The 17,843-nt window shown below is 45.5% G+C and overlaps 1 protein-coding gene across 2 annotated transcripts in view; it reads left to right on the top strand.

The window, feature by feature from the left end:
- TUT4 (terminal uridylyl transferase 4) overlaps positions 1-17,843 on the top strand; it is a 115,727-nt gene that overhangs the window by 13,637 nt on the left and 84,247 nt on the right. For both annotated transcript variants that reach the window (XM_040360467.1, XM_040360468.1), the window contains 3 exons: positions 4,116-4,743; positions 6,001-6,146; positions 16,335-16,451. In XM_040360467.1, coding sequence (XP_040216401.1) covers positions 4,209-4,743; positions 6,001-6,146; positions 16,335-16,451 — 798 coding nt within the window. In that variant the 5' untranslated portion in view covers positions 4,116-4,208. The remainder of the gene's footprint in view (positions 1-4,115; positions 4,744-6,000; positions 6,147-16,334; positions 16,452-17,843) is intronic.

Genomic DNA, 17,843 nt, shown 5'->3' on the forward strand with positions numbered 1-17,843 from the left:
CAGTCCGCCGTATGCCATGTTAAGTATGGCGTCGGGTCAACGTCGTCTTTTTCCGTCGTTTTACTAACTCGCTCGCGAATAGGACTTTTACGTCAATGACGCTCACGTCGGCGTCATTGATGTTTTCCGTCGTGAGCTGGAGCCTGGAGCATGTGCACTGGGCTATTTTTACAGTCGGCGCATGCGCAATTCGATCGGCGCTGAGGCGCGCTTAATTTAAATACAAGCCGCCCCCTTTGAATTACGCGGCCATACGCCGGGCCATTTACACTACGCCGCCGCAAATTACGGAGCAAGTGCTTGGAGAATACGGCACTTGCTCCAGTAAGTTGTGGCGGCGTAGTGTAAATGGCTTACACTACGCCGCCGCGGATTCTATGTGAATCTGCCCCACTGTATTTATACGGGTTTAAAAAAAAAAACACATATGAACATGTTAAAACATATATGAGAGTTTAGTGATTGGGCTTGGAGCTGCTTTGATGGGTAATCTTTCATGGAACCTTTGAACATTGGATATATTACCCGATCTGCAGGTTTGATTAGAAGACTGAGCGCTGTTCTGCCGCCAGCGGTTCTGCCTTTGCACAGGCCTTATGGTGGGTGTGCGTTGCTTTCACTTGTGGCGGTGGAATGGGGTTATTGAAGAGGATGAATGAGCAGTCTGTTGCTGTGTTTGTGTAGAGGGGGCCGTATAATGTCGTTTTGGCAAAGATGGCTGGTTCAGTTTGTAGCGGCCTTTTGATCATATTGCTGTGTTGTGCGCAAGCAGAGTAATGCACCTGTGTGATTAGGACGGGCTGGGTTTACACTTGTGCGATGCTAGACAATGCATGTGATTTGCAATGTATTGCTGTTAGGATCAAAAAACTCACGGTTCGGTTCGTTCCTCGGATCAGAGCCACGCATCGGATCAATTTTCGGATCACCACCATATATAGTCCCCACTGTAATATCTCCCCCCCCCCCCACTGTAATGTCCACATCTCCCCCCACTGTAATATCCACATCTCCCCTACTGTAATGTCCACGTGATCTCCCCCCCACTGTAATGTCCACGTGATCTCCCCCCCACTGTAATGTCCATGTGATCTCCCCCCCACTGTAATGTCCATGTGATCTCCCCCCACTGTAATGTCCAAATCTCCCCTACTGTAATGTCCACGTGATCTCCCCCCACTGTAATGTCCATGTGATCTCCCCCCACTGTAATATCCAAATCTCCCCCCCCCCCCCACTGTAATGTCCACGTCATCTCCCCACCACTGTAATGTCCATGTCATCTCCCCCACTGTAATGTCCACATCATCTCCCCACCGCTGTAATGTCCACATCTCCCCCACTGTAATGTCCACATCTCCCCCCACTGTCATATCCACATCATCTCCCCCACTGTAATGTCCACGTGATCTCCCCCCACTGTAATGTCCACGTGATCTCCCCCCACTGTAATGTCCAAATCTCCCCTACTGTAATGTCCACGTGATCTCCCCCCACTGTAATGTCCACATCTCCCCACCGCTGTAATGTCCACATCATCTCCCCCACTGTAATGTCCACATCATCTCCCCCACTGTAATGTCCACATCATCTCCCCCACTGTAATGTCCACATCATCTCCCCCACTGCTGTAATGTCAACATCTCCCCACTGCAATATCCACATCTCCCCCACTGTAATGTCCACATCATCTCCCCCACTGCTGTAATGTCAACATCTCCCCACTGCAATATCCACATCTCCCCCACTGTAATGTCCACATCTCCCCCACTGTAATGTCCACATCTCCCCTCATCTCCCCCACTGTAATATCCACATCTCCCCCACTGTAATGACCACATCTCCCCCACTGTAATGACCACATCTCCCCCACTGTAATATCCACATCTCCCCCACTGTTATGACCACATCTCCCCCACTGTAATATCCACATCTCCCCTCATCTCCCCCACTGTTATATCCACATTTCCCCCACTGTAATGACCACATCTCCCCCACTGTTATGACCACATCTCCCCCACTGTAATATCCACATCTCCCCCACTGTTATGACCACATCTCCCCCACTGTTATGACCACATCTCCCCCACTGTAATATCCACATCTCCCCCACTGTAATGACCACATCTCCCCCACTGTTATGACCACATCTCCCCCACTGTAATGTCCACATCTCCCCTCATCTCCCCCACTGTAATGTCCACATCTCCCCCACTGTTATATCCACATCTCCCCCACTGTAATGTCCACATCTCCCCTACTGTAATGTCCACGTCATCTCCCCCCACTGTCCACTCTACATCTCCCCAGTCAGCGGCGCTCCGGAAAGCTCACCTAGCCCGCCGCCGGATGTACCAAGATGGCCGCCGCTCTGGAGCTACGCCAAAGCCGCCTCCTTTCCTATGGGCTCAATTCGCGGATCACGTGGTGTGTCGATCCGCAGACATTGACCCATTGGGATAACGGATCAATGACGATCTGTTGCACCCCTAATTGGTATGCAGATCACATGCAATGTCTGTGCGATGCAAATTCAACCATACAGATTGTATGGCTGAATTTGCATCGCATTCGTACCAAAATAGTGCAGGACCCTTTTTTTTTGGTCCACACTGGAATCGGATCACATGCTATCCGATTCCTGCACCATTTCACAGTTTGCACTGTGATCTGCAAACTGATATGGGGTTGTTATTAACTTTGTATTGACACCCACAGCGGTTCGTAGAGGGCAGTGTGAACCACCGGTGATTCAGGTGCAATGCGGGAACCCGCACTAGCATTGTGCTGGTTCCCGCATCACACAAGTGTGAATCGAGCCTTAGGCGCAATTCCAGTGCCAGTTCCACTTAACCCCTTCCCACTGATGGTATGCATACACATGATAAATTTGCTTGGAATCTAGGAGCCAGCTAAAAAAGTTAGGAGCCAGAAAACGCGCCCCGTCTCGCCAAGCTCGCGCGCAGACGTGAACACATACGTGACTAGCGCCCGCTTATGTAAACAGTATTCAAACCACACATGTGAGGTATCGGCGCGATCGTTAGAGTGAGAGCAATAATTCTAGCTCTAGACCTCCTCTGTAACTCAAAACATGCAACCTCTAGAATGCCTATGGAGTTTTTAAAGGGTAAATGTTTGTCAGCATTCCACGAGCGGACGCAATTTTGAAGCGTGACATGTTGGGTATCAATTTACTCGGCGTAACATTATCTTTCACAATATAAAAAAAAATTGGGATAACTTTACTGTTGTCTTAATTTTTAATTAAAAAAATTAATTAATTAATTAATTAATTAAGACCGCTGCGCAAATATGGTATGACAGAAAGTATTGCAACGATCGCCATTTTATTCTCTAGGGCAGGGATATGCAATTAGTGGACCTCCAGCTGTTGCAAAACTACAAGTCCCATCATGCCTCTGCCGCTGGGTGTCATGCTTGTGGCTGTCAGAGTCTTGCTATGCTTCATGGGACTTGTAGTTCTGCAACAGCTGGAGGTCCGCTAATTGCATATCCCTGCTCTAGGGTGTTAGAATAAAAAAATATATATAATGTTTGGGGGTTCTAATTAGAGGGAAGGAGATGGCAGTGAAAACATTAGAACTGCTGTTTTACTTGTAATGCTAATGGCCACCACCAGATGGCACCAGGTCACAGAAGGAAGCTTGGACCTTCACAAGGCTGCAAAGCTGCGGCCTCAATTACCGGCCGCCGCTGGCCCTGCCGCGATCGCGCGGCGGGGAGGTGGGGGCGCACGGAGACACAGGATCTTGTGCCTCCGTGCGCCCACACCTCCCCTGCCACGCGATCGCGGCGGGCCCGCGACAGTCGGTAATTGAGGACACGGCCTTGTAGGCCGCCAAGCCGCGCCCTCAATTACTGGCGGGCGCCAGGTCACAATTTCTTGTCGCAATTGCGACCGGGCGCCCGGATTTTGTCGAGCCCTGGTGTAACGTTATCAATAACCATATGGAATTATAGTTATCCTTCAGTTGTTTGTGCTTTGGTTAAATTAGATAAAAAAGTGTTACATTTAGTTTAAAACTGAATGTTAAAAAAATAACTTTAAGATGGGTAACGTAATAATTTAAACTTTAATCTATCATTCACAGACAGGTCGGCTGGTACTCTGCGTCCAGCAGGGATTTGAAGCTGCTGCTGTGACTTGAGAAACTCTTCTTCAATGGTGTGAAGATAATCTCGGAATGATGGATGATGTCACCAAACCAGCCAACCATGAGTCTAGGAAGCCCCTGGCACGTGCCGGCCGCGGGGATGGCAGAGGCACGCGAGTAGTAAACAACCAAAAGCACAGAAAACATAGAGGGAACGGTAAGCTGGGTGGGGATGGCGACCTCGGCTCCCCAATCATCGTTAAAAAGGAGAAACCAACAGAATCATGTGATGCGACTGCCGCAGACTCCAGAGTCTGCCAAGAAAACTCTGTTAATTGCACTAGTGGCTCAACAAATGAAGAGCAGAACGCGTGTAATACAAGATCTAAAAGGTCCTCTTCGCCACAAGCTGGGAACTTTAGTCAGCCAAGAACCACTGGGTCAGATCAAGGAGGCCCCCAATCCAAAGAGGCCGGAGAAGCCCCTGAAAGTCAAAATCTAATTTCCCCAAATCAGGTTTCTCTAGAAAGCTGTCTGGAGACCAAGAAAGACATTTCACCTTCAGATCATCACACAGAGCCAATTTCAGATCAAGAGACATCTCCTCCGACGTCATCTCCACCATGTGAGTACACCGCAAACGTTTCGTGTCACAACTTTATTGCATCCTGGTTCATAGTTCAAAGAATGACACCTCTCCTCCTTTTAATTAAAAGTGAAATATACACACCCATTAAAATATAAAAACCCAAGACTTTAGCGCAGTCACCTAAAGCGGTTGTAAACCCTCTCTGATCACATGCAGCTACAGGTAAGCCTAGATTAAAGCGGAGTTCCACCTAAAAATGGAACTTCTGCTTAATCCACTCCTTGCCCCCTTACATGCCACATTTGGCATGTCATTTTTTTGGGGGGGGGAGTGGGGGCTTTAGGAGCAGTGGGACTTCCTGTCCCACTTCCTCCTTCCGCTGAGGGGCTGCTAAGGCGAATATCTTATATGCCTTATTGCAGCCCCTCCCTGTAAGCGAGCGCCTGTCCAATCGGACGGCACCGCGCCGCTCGCGCATGCGCAGTGGTGCCCGGTCGTGAAGCCGAAAGCTGTCACTGCCGGGTGCCCACACTAGGAATGAAGATGCCGGCCGGCGAGGGGGGGCGAGGAGCGGAGCCCCGGCCGGCGCGTCGCTGGAACCGTGGAGCAGGTAAGTGTCTTTTTATTTAAAGCCAGCAGCTACACTTTTTGTAGCTGCTGACTTTTAATAAACTTAAAAACAGGCTGGAACACCCCTTTAAAGGGGTTGTAAAGGTACAATTTATTTTTCCCTAAATAGCTTCCTTTACCTTAGTGCAATCCTCCTTCACTTACCTCATGCTTCCATTTTGCTTTTAAATGTCCTTATTTCTTCTGAGAAATCCTCACTTCCTGTTCTTCTGTCTGTAACTCCACATAGTAATGCAAGGCTTTCTCCCTGGTGTGGAGTGTCGTGCTCCCCCCCTCTCTTGGACTACAGGAGAGTCAGGACGCTCTCTACGTTGCAGATAGAGAAAGGAGCTGTGTGTTAGTGGGCGTTTACAACCACTAGCACACATATACCACACAAATATACCGTATATACTCGACTATAAGCCGACCCGAATACAAGCCGAGGCACCTAATTTTACCACAAAAAAATGGGAAAACGTATTGACTCGAGCCTAGGGTGAGAATGTAGCAGCTACTGTAATTGAAAAAGAGGGTCAACGCCCATTTGCAGCCTCACTGTGCCCATTTGCAGCTTCACTGTGCCCATTTGCTGTTAGTTTTGAGATCCATCTCTAAAAGCCCCTGTCATTTATTTGTTTGTCTTCTATAATATGCTCTTTTTTATTTTTTTCCTTTGTTCAGGTAAAGCTGCAGAAAATAGTCCCAAGGCAGAGCCTGTTCAAGCAGACGCAATACCCACAGATGAGTCCATGTTAGCGGACCAAGAACTGGGCCTGAAACAAGCAGAGGAGAGGTTGAAGAGGGACTATATTCATCGCCTAAAGAAGGTATTGTGTGCCTTGGACACTGTGGCCCGGATTCAGAAAGATGAGCGCATCTCCGATACGTTACGCCGCTGTAACGTTGGGCGCAAGTTCCATATGCAGAAAGAACTTGAGCCCTTAGTTACGGCGGCGTAACGTTTGTGTGGCGGCGTAAGCCTGCCTAATTCAAATGGGGATGTTGTGGGCGTGTTTTATATAAATTTAAGTTGACCCCGCGTTTTTTACATTTTTTTTTTAACGGCGCATGCGCCGTCCGTGAAATATCCCAGTGTGCATTGCTCCAATGTACGCCGCAAGGAACGTATTGGATTCGACGTGAACGTAAATTACGTCCAGCCCAATTCGCAAACGACTTACGCAAACAACGTAAAATTTTCAAAACTCGGCGCGAGAACGACGTCCATACTTAACATTAGCTACGCCTCATATAGCAGGGGTAACTATACGCCGAAAAAAGCCTAACGTAAACGACGGTGTAAGACACTTACGCCGGTCGGATCTTAGGGAAATCTATGCGTAACGGATTCTCTGAATCAGGCGCATAGATACGACGGCCCGCACTCAGAGATACGACGGCGTATCTGGAGATACGCCGTCGTATCTCGTTTCTGAATCCGGGCCTGTGTGCTTATATACATAGATTTATATTGTTCAGGCCAAGGGCTGAACAAGAGACATGTAATAGATATCACCATCCACACTTAACCGCTTAACCATTTGGCTGACCAAAGACCAGAGCACTTTTTTGCGATTCGGCACTGCGTCGCTTTAACTGACGATTGCGCGGTCGTGCGACGTGGCTCCCAAACAAAATTGACGTCATTTTTTTCCCACAAATAGAGCTTTCTTTTGGTGGCATTTGATCACCTCTGCGGTTTAATTTTTTTGCGCTATAAACAAAAATAGAGCGACAATTTTGAAAAAATTGCAATATTTTTTACTTTTTGCTATAATAAATATCCCCCAAAAATATATATAAAAAACATTTTTTTTCCTCAGTTTAGGCCGATACGTATTCTTCTACATATTTTTGGTAAAAAAAATCGCAATAAAAGTTTATCGATTGGTTTGCGCAAAAGTTATAGCGTCTACAAAATAGGGGAGAGTTTTATGGCATTTTTATTAATCTTTTTTTTTTTTTTACTAGTAATCATGACTGCAACATTATGGCGGACGCATTGGACACTTTTGCCGCTATATTGGGACCATTCACATTTACACAGCGATCGGTGCTATAAAAATGCACTTATTACTGTATAAATGTGACTGGCAGTGAAGGGGTTAACCACTAGGGGGCTAGGAAGGGGTTAAGTGTGTCCTAGGGAGTGATTCTAACTGTTAGGGGGCGTGGCTACGAGTGACATGTCACTGATCGCTGCTTCCGATGAGAGGGAGCATTCGATCAGTGACATGTCGCTAGGGAGAATGGGGAGATGTTGTATTTACACTGACATCTCCCGGTTTTTCAGCTCCGTGACACGATTGCGGGACACCGGCGGACATCGAGTCTGCGGGTCCCGCGTGCACGGTCACGGGGCTCGCAGCAAATTTAAAGGGATGTACCTGTATGCCCATTTGTCTGTCCGTGCCATTATGCCGATGTATATGTGTGTGCTGCAGTCGGCAAGTGGTTAACATAAATAGAAGAATCCTCACTTTCGGCAAGGACTCCTGGGATACAGGACGCCGCTATCCCAGGAACCCTTGCAAATCGCCTAGTGACTTAATCGCCTAGGTGGGGACGGGCGGAAGTAAAAGCGAAATACCATTGAAAAGGTAATTCTAAGTAGAATAAAAAAAAAATGCTTATGAAACAGGATGAGCTAAGGGGATACAATAGGGAGAATGTTAATAAAATGGGTGGAACTCCGCTTTAAAGGGGTTGTAAAGATTAGTTTTTTTTTTTTCTAAATGGGTTCCTTTAAGCTAGTGCATTGTTGGTTCACCAATCTTTTTCTTCAATTTCCCTTCTGAATGTTTTTTTTTTTTTTTTGTCTGAATTTCTCACTTCCTGTTTCTCCTCAGTAAGCTTGCCCCTATCATCCATGGGGGTTAGTCAGCCAGAACAGCTTACTGAGGAGGAACAGGAAGTGAGAAATTTAGACAAAAAAAAAACATTTAGAAGGGAAATGGAAGGAAAAGGTAAGTGAACCAACAATGCACTAGCTTAAAGGAACCTATTTAGAAAATAAAAAACAAACATTTACAACCCCTTTAAAGCTTAGATGCTCAGACCAGGATCATCAGCACTGGTTTGCATCAGTTAACTTGACAATAAGCCTCCATTCACACTGGTGCAACTTATCATGCATGATAAAGAAAACAAAGAAAAAAAACATTTAGAAGGGAAATCGAATGAAAAGGTAAGTGCACCAACAATGCACTAGCTTAAAGCGGAGGTTCACCCTCAAAATAAACTTTTTAGTTAACCTATCTCCAGCCTTAATAAAGGCTTGTAGCGTTGTCATTTTTTTTAAAATGTGGACACTTACCTGTATTCAGCCGCACTTCCGGGTCTTCTTCCTTGCGGGGAGTGGGCATGTCGCTCCTTTTCCCCGACGGGGAGCTCTGCGCAATGTCTCCTGGGAGTGAGTGTTGATCCTCCCAGGAGACGATTGACGTGCGGGTAAAGCGTGTCATCGCCTTCCGAAAATATCCGATGGGGACTCGGCTCTTTACGGCGCTATACGGCGCTTGCGCCTGCCGTGTAGAGCTGACTGCGCAGGCGCCGTAAAGTGCCGAGTCCCCCTCGGATATTTTGGGAAGGCATGACGCGCTTTACCCGCACGTCAGTCATCTATGCGTCGTATTAGGAACGCCTACTCCCTGGGGGAGCGAGAACCCGGAAGCTGGGTGAAACGAACGACAAAACGTAAGTACAGCGAAAAAAAAAAAAAAATACAGTATGCTGGATGTAACTGTATATCGATATTTTAGGGTGAACCCCCGCTTTAAAGGAACCTATTTACAAAATAAAAAAACAAACCTTTACAACCCCTTTTGGGAGATTCCTCCTCGCTATTTGTCCTGTTTACCATCATCATTGAAAGTGAAAGTAACAAGAAAACCCCAAATTTTGGATTGTCCCCAGAAAAGTAACAGAGGGGAAATCTTCCAATGGAACACACTAGTTCTGGAGAGCTGGGGGTCCCTAAGAATTTTTTTTAATTTGCAGAGATTTCCTCTCACTTCCTGTTTGGCGATGGGACAGGAAGTGAAGCGAAATTGCCGCAGTGGGACAGAGATGGCAGGAAAAATTTAATCTGACGGGGTTATAACCCTCCCTTACTCTATCCAAAATTTAAAAAATAAAGTTTTGCCCACAGTTTTTTATTTAATTCAGGGGTTGACAAATTTGCTTGGAATCTAGGAGCCAGCTAAAAAAGTTAGGAGCCAGAAAACGCGCCCAGTCCCAACGAGCTTGCGCGCAGAAGCGAACACATACGTGAGCAGCGCCCGCATATGTAAACGGTGTTCAAACCACACATGTGAGGTATCGCCCCGATTGGTAGAGCGAGAGCAATAATTCTAGCCCTAGACCTCCTCTGTAACTCAAAACATGCAACCTGTAGATTTTTTTAAACGTCGCCTATGAAGATTTTAAAGGGTAAAATTCCACAAGCGGACGCAATTTTGACGCGTGACATGTATGAATTTACTCGGCGTAACATTATCTTTCATAATATTAAAAAAAATGGGGATAACTTTACTGTTGTCTTAATTTTTAATTAAAAAAGGTGTAATTTTTTCCCAAAAAAGTGCGCTTGTAAGACCGCTGCGCAAATACGGCATTACAGAAAGTATTATAACAATCGCCATTTTATTCTCTAGGGTGTTAGGATAAAAAATATATATAATGTTTGGGGGTTCTAATTAGAGGGAAGAAGATGGCAGTGAAAATAGTGAAAAATTACATTAGAATTGCTGTGTAACTTGTAATGCTTAACTTGTAATACCAACGGCCACCACCAGATGGCGCCAGCTTACACATCTGGTGGTAATAACTTGTAATACCAACGGCTCACCACCAGATGGCGCCAGTTTTTTTTGTTTTTTGCCCCCCTTCCAAGCCAAGTCGCCAGGACCCTATTTCTAGTCGCCATGGCGACCTGGCGCCTGGGATTTGTCGAGCCCTGATTTAATTGGTCCTAGTATGTATGTGTGTGAGGTAGGGACTGATGATTCACCGACTGTGAATGTGCAATATATGTAAAGCACTGTGTAAATTGTCAGCATTATATACTGTATGCTGAAATGGCTACTTGTAGTCTCCATTGCAAGCCAATGTGACAGGTAGACATTATAAAGGCCTAGGACAGCATTATTTTATTTGATTAGGTACTTTCCAGATCCAGCATTAAGGAGCCGCCAGCTGATGAAGGAGGCTTGCCCGTGCTTTAGAAACGCGTTCTGATTGGCCAGATAATGTGGTAGGCGGCTCCACACTCTGACAGCTCCGGGAACGCTCCTACACAGTTAATCAGTTGGTGTCCTCACCAGGTCCCTCGTGGCTTCAGCTTCCCGCTGACACGCGGCACTCGTGGACTCTTCCACAGAGACACACCAGCGGCTCCTTCTGTGATGATGGATCTGGACCTACCTACCTACCCTCACTAGCACTATGTAAGTGCACCTTATACTGTCAACAATTTGTATTTTAATCAAATAAAATAATGCTGCACTAGGATTTGCCTGGCGCTTCTTTTCCTTTTTTGCCTTCCTTTTACCATAGTAATTGGGCCCCCCAGCCAACGCCTGGAGCAGCTTCGCTCCCTTTGCATTTGTTTCAGAGACTCAGAGTTGACAGGGGCTCGCCCCCTAGAACTCTATGTTCAACTTGTTTATTTCAGGACTTTGATCGATCCATTTTATACAAAAACTTTTTTTTTTTTTTAACCACTTAAGGACCGCCTCCTGCACATTTACGTCGGCAGAATGGCACGGCTGGGCACAAGCACGTACCTGTACGTCCTCTTTAAGTGCCCAGCCGTGGGTCTCGGGCGCGCGTCCGTGACCCGGTCCGAAGCTCCGTGACCGCGGCCGCGGGACTCGCGGACCCGATCGCCGCTGGAGTCCAGCGATCGGTCCCCGGAGCTGAAGAACGGGGAGAGGTGTGTGTAAACACAGCTTCCCCGTTCTTCACTGTGGTGCTGTCATTGATCGTGTGTTCCCTAATATAGGGAAACACGATCAATAACGTCACACGTCCGGCCCCGCCCCCCCTACAGTTAGAAACACAGATGAGGTCGCACTTAACCCCTTCAGCGCCCCCTAGTGGTTAACTCCCAAACTGCAATTGTCATTTTTAATGCATTTTTTGCTGTGAAAATGACAATGGTCCCAAAAATGTGTCAAAATTGTCCGATGTGTCCGCCATAATGTCGCAGTCACAAAAAAAAAAATCGCTGATCGCCGCCATTAGTAGTAAAAAAAAAATATTAATAAAAATGTAATAAAACTATCCCCTATTTTGAAAACGCTATAAATTTAGCGCAAACCAATCGATAAACGCTTATTGCGATTTTTTTTTTATACCAAAAATAGGTAGAAGAATACGTATCGGCCTAAACTGAGGGAAAAATAGTTTTTATATATTTTTGGGGGATATTTATTATAGCAAAAAGTAAAAAATATTGTTTTTTTTTCAAAATTGTCGCTCTATTTTTGTTTATAGCGCAAAAAAGAAAAACCGCAGAGGTGATCAAATACCACCAAAAGAAAGCTCTATTTGTGGGAAAAAAAGGACGCCAATTTTGTTTGGGAGCCACTTCGCACGACCGCGCAATTGCCAGTTAAAGCGACGCAGTGCCGAATCGCAAAAACTGGCCAGGTCCTTTAGCTGCCTAAAGGTCCGGGTCTTAAGTGGTTAATAAGCCTTATGTTAAGCTTACCTACAGGTAAAAGTTAGGAGGGAGGGTTTACAACCACTTTAAGGGGACAGTTTAGGCATACAATTTCAGGCATAGGCCTTTCTGAAGTTCTTTAGCTGTTCGTATAGACTACTTGTACCTAATTATCATAGTCCTAGTAGTTGTATTCGGAGTGATTTTACATCTCAATCAGTACAAGATTTACACCTTTTTCAAATGTGTCTGTCTTTTAGTATTGGAAACAAGGTGTGAAAACAACTCCACCTACTCATTGTAATATGACATGGGGTGTGGATTGAAGCTGCTACTTATCAGCACCCCCCACTGCTTAATCTCACAAGTCCGAACTTGATCTTAGGGAACGTATAACTTTTTATTGCTTTTCTTACATGCATGTTAAATTGATCAGCATACTGCAAACACTCTTCAATTTTGGTAATATTTGAAAAGCCTTTTTCTATAATTGTATATTTCTATGTGGACAGCCATATTTTACTTCCATATTTTCAGTGCTAAACAAAGGTTTTGCTTCACTGCTACTTCTGATTTAGAGCCCATTCACACCTCCGCGACAAAACGCCCGACGCCGGACGCTCGTGCCGCTGGAGGGGAGAATTCCCATTGCTATCTATGGAGAGTCCCGGACCCTTTTTTTCAGGCGGCATTGGCGTTCGGCCATACAAAGCAATGGGAAGGCTTTGTTAAAAAAAAAAAAAAAGTTACACACTCGCGGCAAAATACGCCGCGTACGCGGCGTATCTTGTCGCGGAGGTGTGAATGCAGCCTTAGGCTTCATTTCCACTGGCGTTTTTACAGCCACTTTTCTGAGCGTTTTTTACAGCTTAAAAACGCCTGTCCATGTTATTCTATGGCATCATGCCCACATAGGCGTTTTTGAGCTGTAAAAAAAACGCGGGACCAGGGCGTTCCGTGGCTCCAGCAATAGAGCTGTAAAAACGCCAGACATTAAAAAAACGCGCAAAAACTCTCAAAAACGCCACCGCAGCGTTTTTGAGCTCCAGCTCACAAAAAATATATATTTTTTTTTTTACAAAATAAACATGGACAGGCGTTTTTAAGCTGTAAAAAAGTCTAAAAAAAGTGGCTGTAAAAACGCCAGTGGAAATGAAGCCTAAAAGTGGAACTTTAGTCATAAAATTAACCACTTGAGGACCGGACCAATATGCTGCTAAATGACCCAAGGGGTTTTTACAATTCGGCACTGCGTCGCTTTAACAGACAATTGCGCGGTCGTGCGACGTGGCTCCCAAACAAAATTCGCATCCTTTTCTTTTCACAAATAGAGCTTTCTTTTGATGGTATTTAATCGCTTCTGCGATTTTTATTTTTTGCGCTATATACAAAAATAGAGCGACATTTTTGAAAAAAAAAATATTTTTTACTTTTTGTTATAAGAAAAATCAAATAAACTAAATTTTAGTCAAACATTTAGGCCAAAATGTATTCAGCCACATGTCTTTAGTAAAAAAAAATCACAATAAAAAAAAAAATAGCTACCTAGCGGGAACAGCGACACTAGTACAGCAATCAGAAAAATGATCGCTTAGTGACACTGGCAATAGGGAGTGAAAGGGTTAACTAGGGCGGTGATCAAGGGGTTAAAACTTTATTAGGGGGGGTACGGGGGCTACCCTGGACCTAACACTAACTGCCTGTTACACTGACACTAAATGCAGTGATCAGTACATATATGATCACTGCATTCAGTGACACTGTTACAGGGGGGTGGGTGATCGCAAGGGGTTAATGTGCCTGCGTGTACTGGTGTCAGTGTAGTGTTGTGCAGACTCACTGTGTGATGTGATCTCTCCTCAGCGGCGGTTGAAAATACCACCGAGAGGAGAGATCACATCACTTCCCTCTTCCTGTGTTTACACAGGAGGAGGAAGTGACACACGGGGGAGCGCGCGGATTGGCTGAGAGCGATCCGGAGGGGGCGGACAAAAACAAACAGCCGCCCCCTCATCCCGGATCGCTCGGACAGCCACGGGAACCGCTGCATGTACCGGGGGGGGGGTCCCGATCGGACCCCCGAGCCCCGACCCACGTCTAGGCAGGGACGTACAGGTACGCCAATGTGCCATTCTGCCGACGTAAATGTACATGCGGCGGTCCGCAAGTGGTTAAAGAAGAAGTATAGGCAAAGCTTTTTTGGCTACTTCTCCTATGGATTACAGTAGTGCAGTTTGGTTTGCACTCCTTTATATATCGTTTTTAGCCAAGCCGCCGCTATTGATAATCACGCGTAAGATCCAGCAGGCTAAGGCCTCGTACACATGATCGGTTAACCAGAGGACAACGGTCTGATGGACCGTTTTCATCGGTCAAAACTGATCGTGTGTGGGCCCCATAGGTTATTTAACCATTGGTTAAAAAAAAGCCAACTTGCTATAAATTTAACCGATGGATTCCTAACCGATAGGTCAAAACCGATCGTTAGTAGGCACAACCATCTAATATACGCTACGCCGACGTCGCGCAGAGAGGCAAGCACCGAATTTACAAAGCACTTGCCTCCCAAACTGCGCTGTGTTCCCTTGGCGTAAGCCGTCGTAGGTGGAAGTGGGCGTGAGCCGTGCTAATGAGGCGTGACCCCATGCAAATGCTGGGCCGAGTGCCAGACAAGTACTTTAAATGAACGGCGCGTGCGCCGTCCCGTGGATGTATCCCAGTGCGCATGCGCACAATCACGTCGAAACAACTGTCTAACATACGTCGAATCACTGCCTATGGTGTGAACGTAACCTACGCCCAGCCCTATTCACGTACTACGTAAACGACGTAAAATACGACGGCTTGTGTTCCCTGGTCCATACCTTTGCATGGGTTGCGCCTCATAGATGGGGAATAACTTTACGCCGGACGTACGACTTACGCAAACCACGTATATTATGCGCCGGGCGCAAGTACGTTTGTGAATCGGCGTATCTCCCTCATTTGCATATGTGCATAGACAGAGCTTTTTTTCTCAGAAAATAGGTGCAGGAACTCAACCACAACCCCGTTCAGATTTCACAAACAGTAGAAGGGTCTTAAAGGGGCATTAAATGCCAGGATTGCATTACATACAGAGTACAGAGTTCAGGGGGGGTTTCACACAGAGTGCAGAGCTGTAACTTGTAAACACAGAAACCAGACTTCTGTGTTTACAAGTGATTGTGGTGAGCAGGCACCAAAGGGTCTGAGCTAAAGGTGGTGGAACTGAGTTCCCCCAAGTTCCCCCTGAAAAAAAGCCCTGTGCATAGAAAATCAATAGGAGCGGCAAATGCGCCCAGCGTAAATATGCGCCCACGATACGACGGCGTAGGCAAGTTACGTCGGTCGTAGGAAGCCTATTTTTAGGCGTATCTCAGATTGTGGGCACGGCGCATAGATACGACGGCGCATTGTTACACTTACGCGGCGTATCTCGAGATACGTTTGTGAATCCAGGCCTATATATATATATATATGGACCCTATATATCAGGGGTCTCCAAACTGCGGCCCGAGGGCCATATGTGGCCCTTTGCTTGCTTCTATCCGGCCCTTGGGGTGCTATTGCTTCCACTTATATGAGGCACTATTCCTCACACTGACACCAACAATGGGGCACTCTTTCATCCACTGAATCCAATGATGGGATACTATTCCTTCTACTAATGGGGGCACCACTCCGCCTATTGACCACCAATCCTGAGGCCATTTTTATTGTCACGGATGCTGAAATTTTCTGCCCCTGCTGGCCACAAACTGGCCCTCCTAAAGTCTGAAGGACAATAAACTGGACCTTTGCTTGAAAAGTTTGGAGACCCCTGCTATATATTATTGGGATCTGGTGAGGGTTCCTTAGCCCCAATACACTGCAATGTATTACATTTTTGTTCTTGGGTTTTGATACACTTTGAGGCTTACATTAAAAGAACACACTTCCTGTTCTAGAGTGACAACACTTCTCCTTCATAGATTCAGTACAGTTTCCCCCCTAGGATAGGAAGTGTGGTAGTAGCAGGATCATCAGCTGAAAATGAAGGAAGAAAAAAGTGAATGCAGACAGAGTGTGTTCATCTAATTCTAAACTAAAGCCAGACTTTATTACTAGCATCTTCTGTCTATTACCCAAGTAGCCATTTTTTATATTCTCTGGTCATGTGATCTTCAACCGTCAGACTGATGACACACACACACACGAAGGGCAGGTGGGAGGTGCCGACCACAGACTGATCACCCCGTCTGTAAGACAATTAACGTGAAATGCATCTTTTGTGATTGTAATTCTGCAGGATGTTTACCAGCCCCCACCCTCTCACACTTCTTTTCAGAGATCTCCAGACTTCTCCAACTGCCAGTATCTATGCAAGCTGTGCTCCGTTCACATCGAGAACGTACAGGGGGCTCACAAGCACATTAAGGAGAAACGCCACAAAAAGAATATCCTGGTAAAGTTACCCCCGGTGCTTTTCTGTCTGTATCTGCGAGACGTAGATTTGCAGCTTGTTTGTGTTTGTGAGCTTCAGTATGTGTGTCACTGGTGTCTCTTGTACCGCGCAACAGCTGTCCGCCGAGAAGGAATTGGTAAGTAGCCATTGATCGTGTGTGTGTGTGTGGTTTCTAGAATTTACTCCAATGGTGGTCATAGACCTGAAAGAATGAACCTTCATTTAAAACAGATCTGAAGATTGTGTGCTAAAAAAAAGATTATGCTCACGGTGCAAGTGATATTTGTTCCTTCTGAATAAGGGCAAATGATCGGCATATATAGAGATATTTGCCGATCATTTGCCATTATGTGTGTTCTGCTTAAATTTTAGGTTATCCTTTTAAAACACTAATGCCGCGTATACACGATCAGTCCATCCGATGAGAACGGAGCGATGGACCGTTTTCATCGGTTAACCGATGAAGCTGACTGATGGTCCGTCGCGCCTACACACCATCGGTTAAAAAAACGATCGCGTCAGAACGTATTCAGAAATTGTTCAGGCCTGTCTTGTTGTTTGGGTTGCTTGCCCGGGTCATATGTTGCAGTTTTTGGTCCATCAGAAATAGAATAATCTATTTTGGAGTCCATTTTATTTGGGGAAAGATCCCCATCATGTCTGTGGCCATCATTATTACATCTCTACTATGAACAGTTTTCATCTAATTGTATGATGTTTGTGTTAAGGTAGTCGTGTGTGTGTATGTATGAATGTATATATGTGTGTGTATATATATATATATATATATATATATATATATATAAATAATCTCAGGTGGACTAATGCTTTCATAGACGTTGAAGGTCTACTATGCCACGTACACACGATCGGAATTTCCGATGGACTTTTTTTGTCATCGGAAATTCCAATCGTGTGTGGGCCCCATCTGACTTTTTTCCGTCTGTGTTTAGAAATAGAACATGTTTTATTTTTTTTCCGATGGGGAAAAAAAAAAAAACGATAGGAAATTTCAATCGTCTGTGTGCAACTCCGACGGAGAAAAAACCCACGCATGCTCAGAATCAAGTCGACACATACTCGGAAGCATTGAACTTCATGTTTCTTAGCTCCTTGTAGTGTTTTACGTCACTGTGTTTTGGACGGTCGGAATTTGGTCTGACAGTGTTTATGCAAGACAGCTTGAACGGAATTCCGACGAAAAATTCCATCGGAATTCCGATCGTGTGTACGGGGCATTACACTTATACAAATGTTTATGGGTGGATATAAAAAACGATTAATGAAAAATCCAGCATTTTAGTCTCAGAAGTCATTCACTGTGATGAAAAATGGCCGTCCGTTGAGCATAAAATTTAATATAATAGTAATAAATCATGGAATGATAAATAT

This window comes from Rana temporaria, chromosome 7 (genome assembly GCF_905171775.1).
Source record: "Rana temporaria chromosome 7, aRanTem1.1, whole genome shotgun sequence".
Classification (NCBI taxonomy): Eukaryota; Metazoa; Chordata; class Amphibia; order Anura; family Ranidae; genus Rana; species Rana temporaria.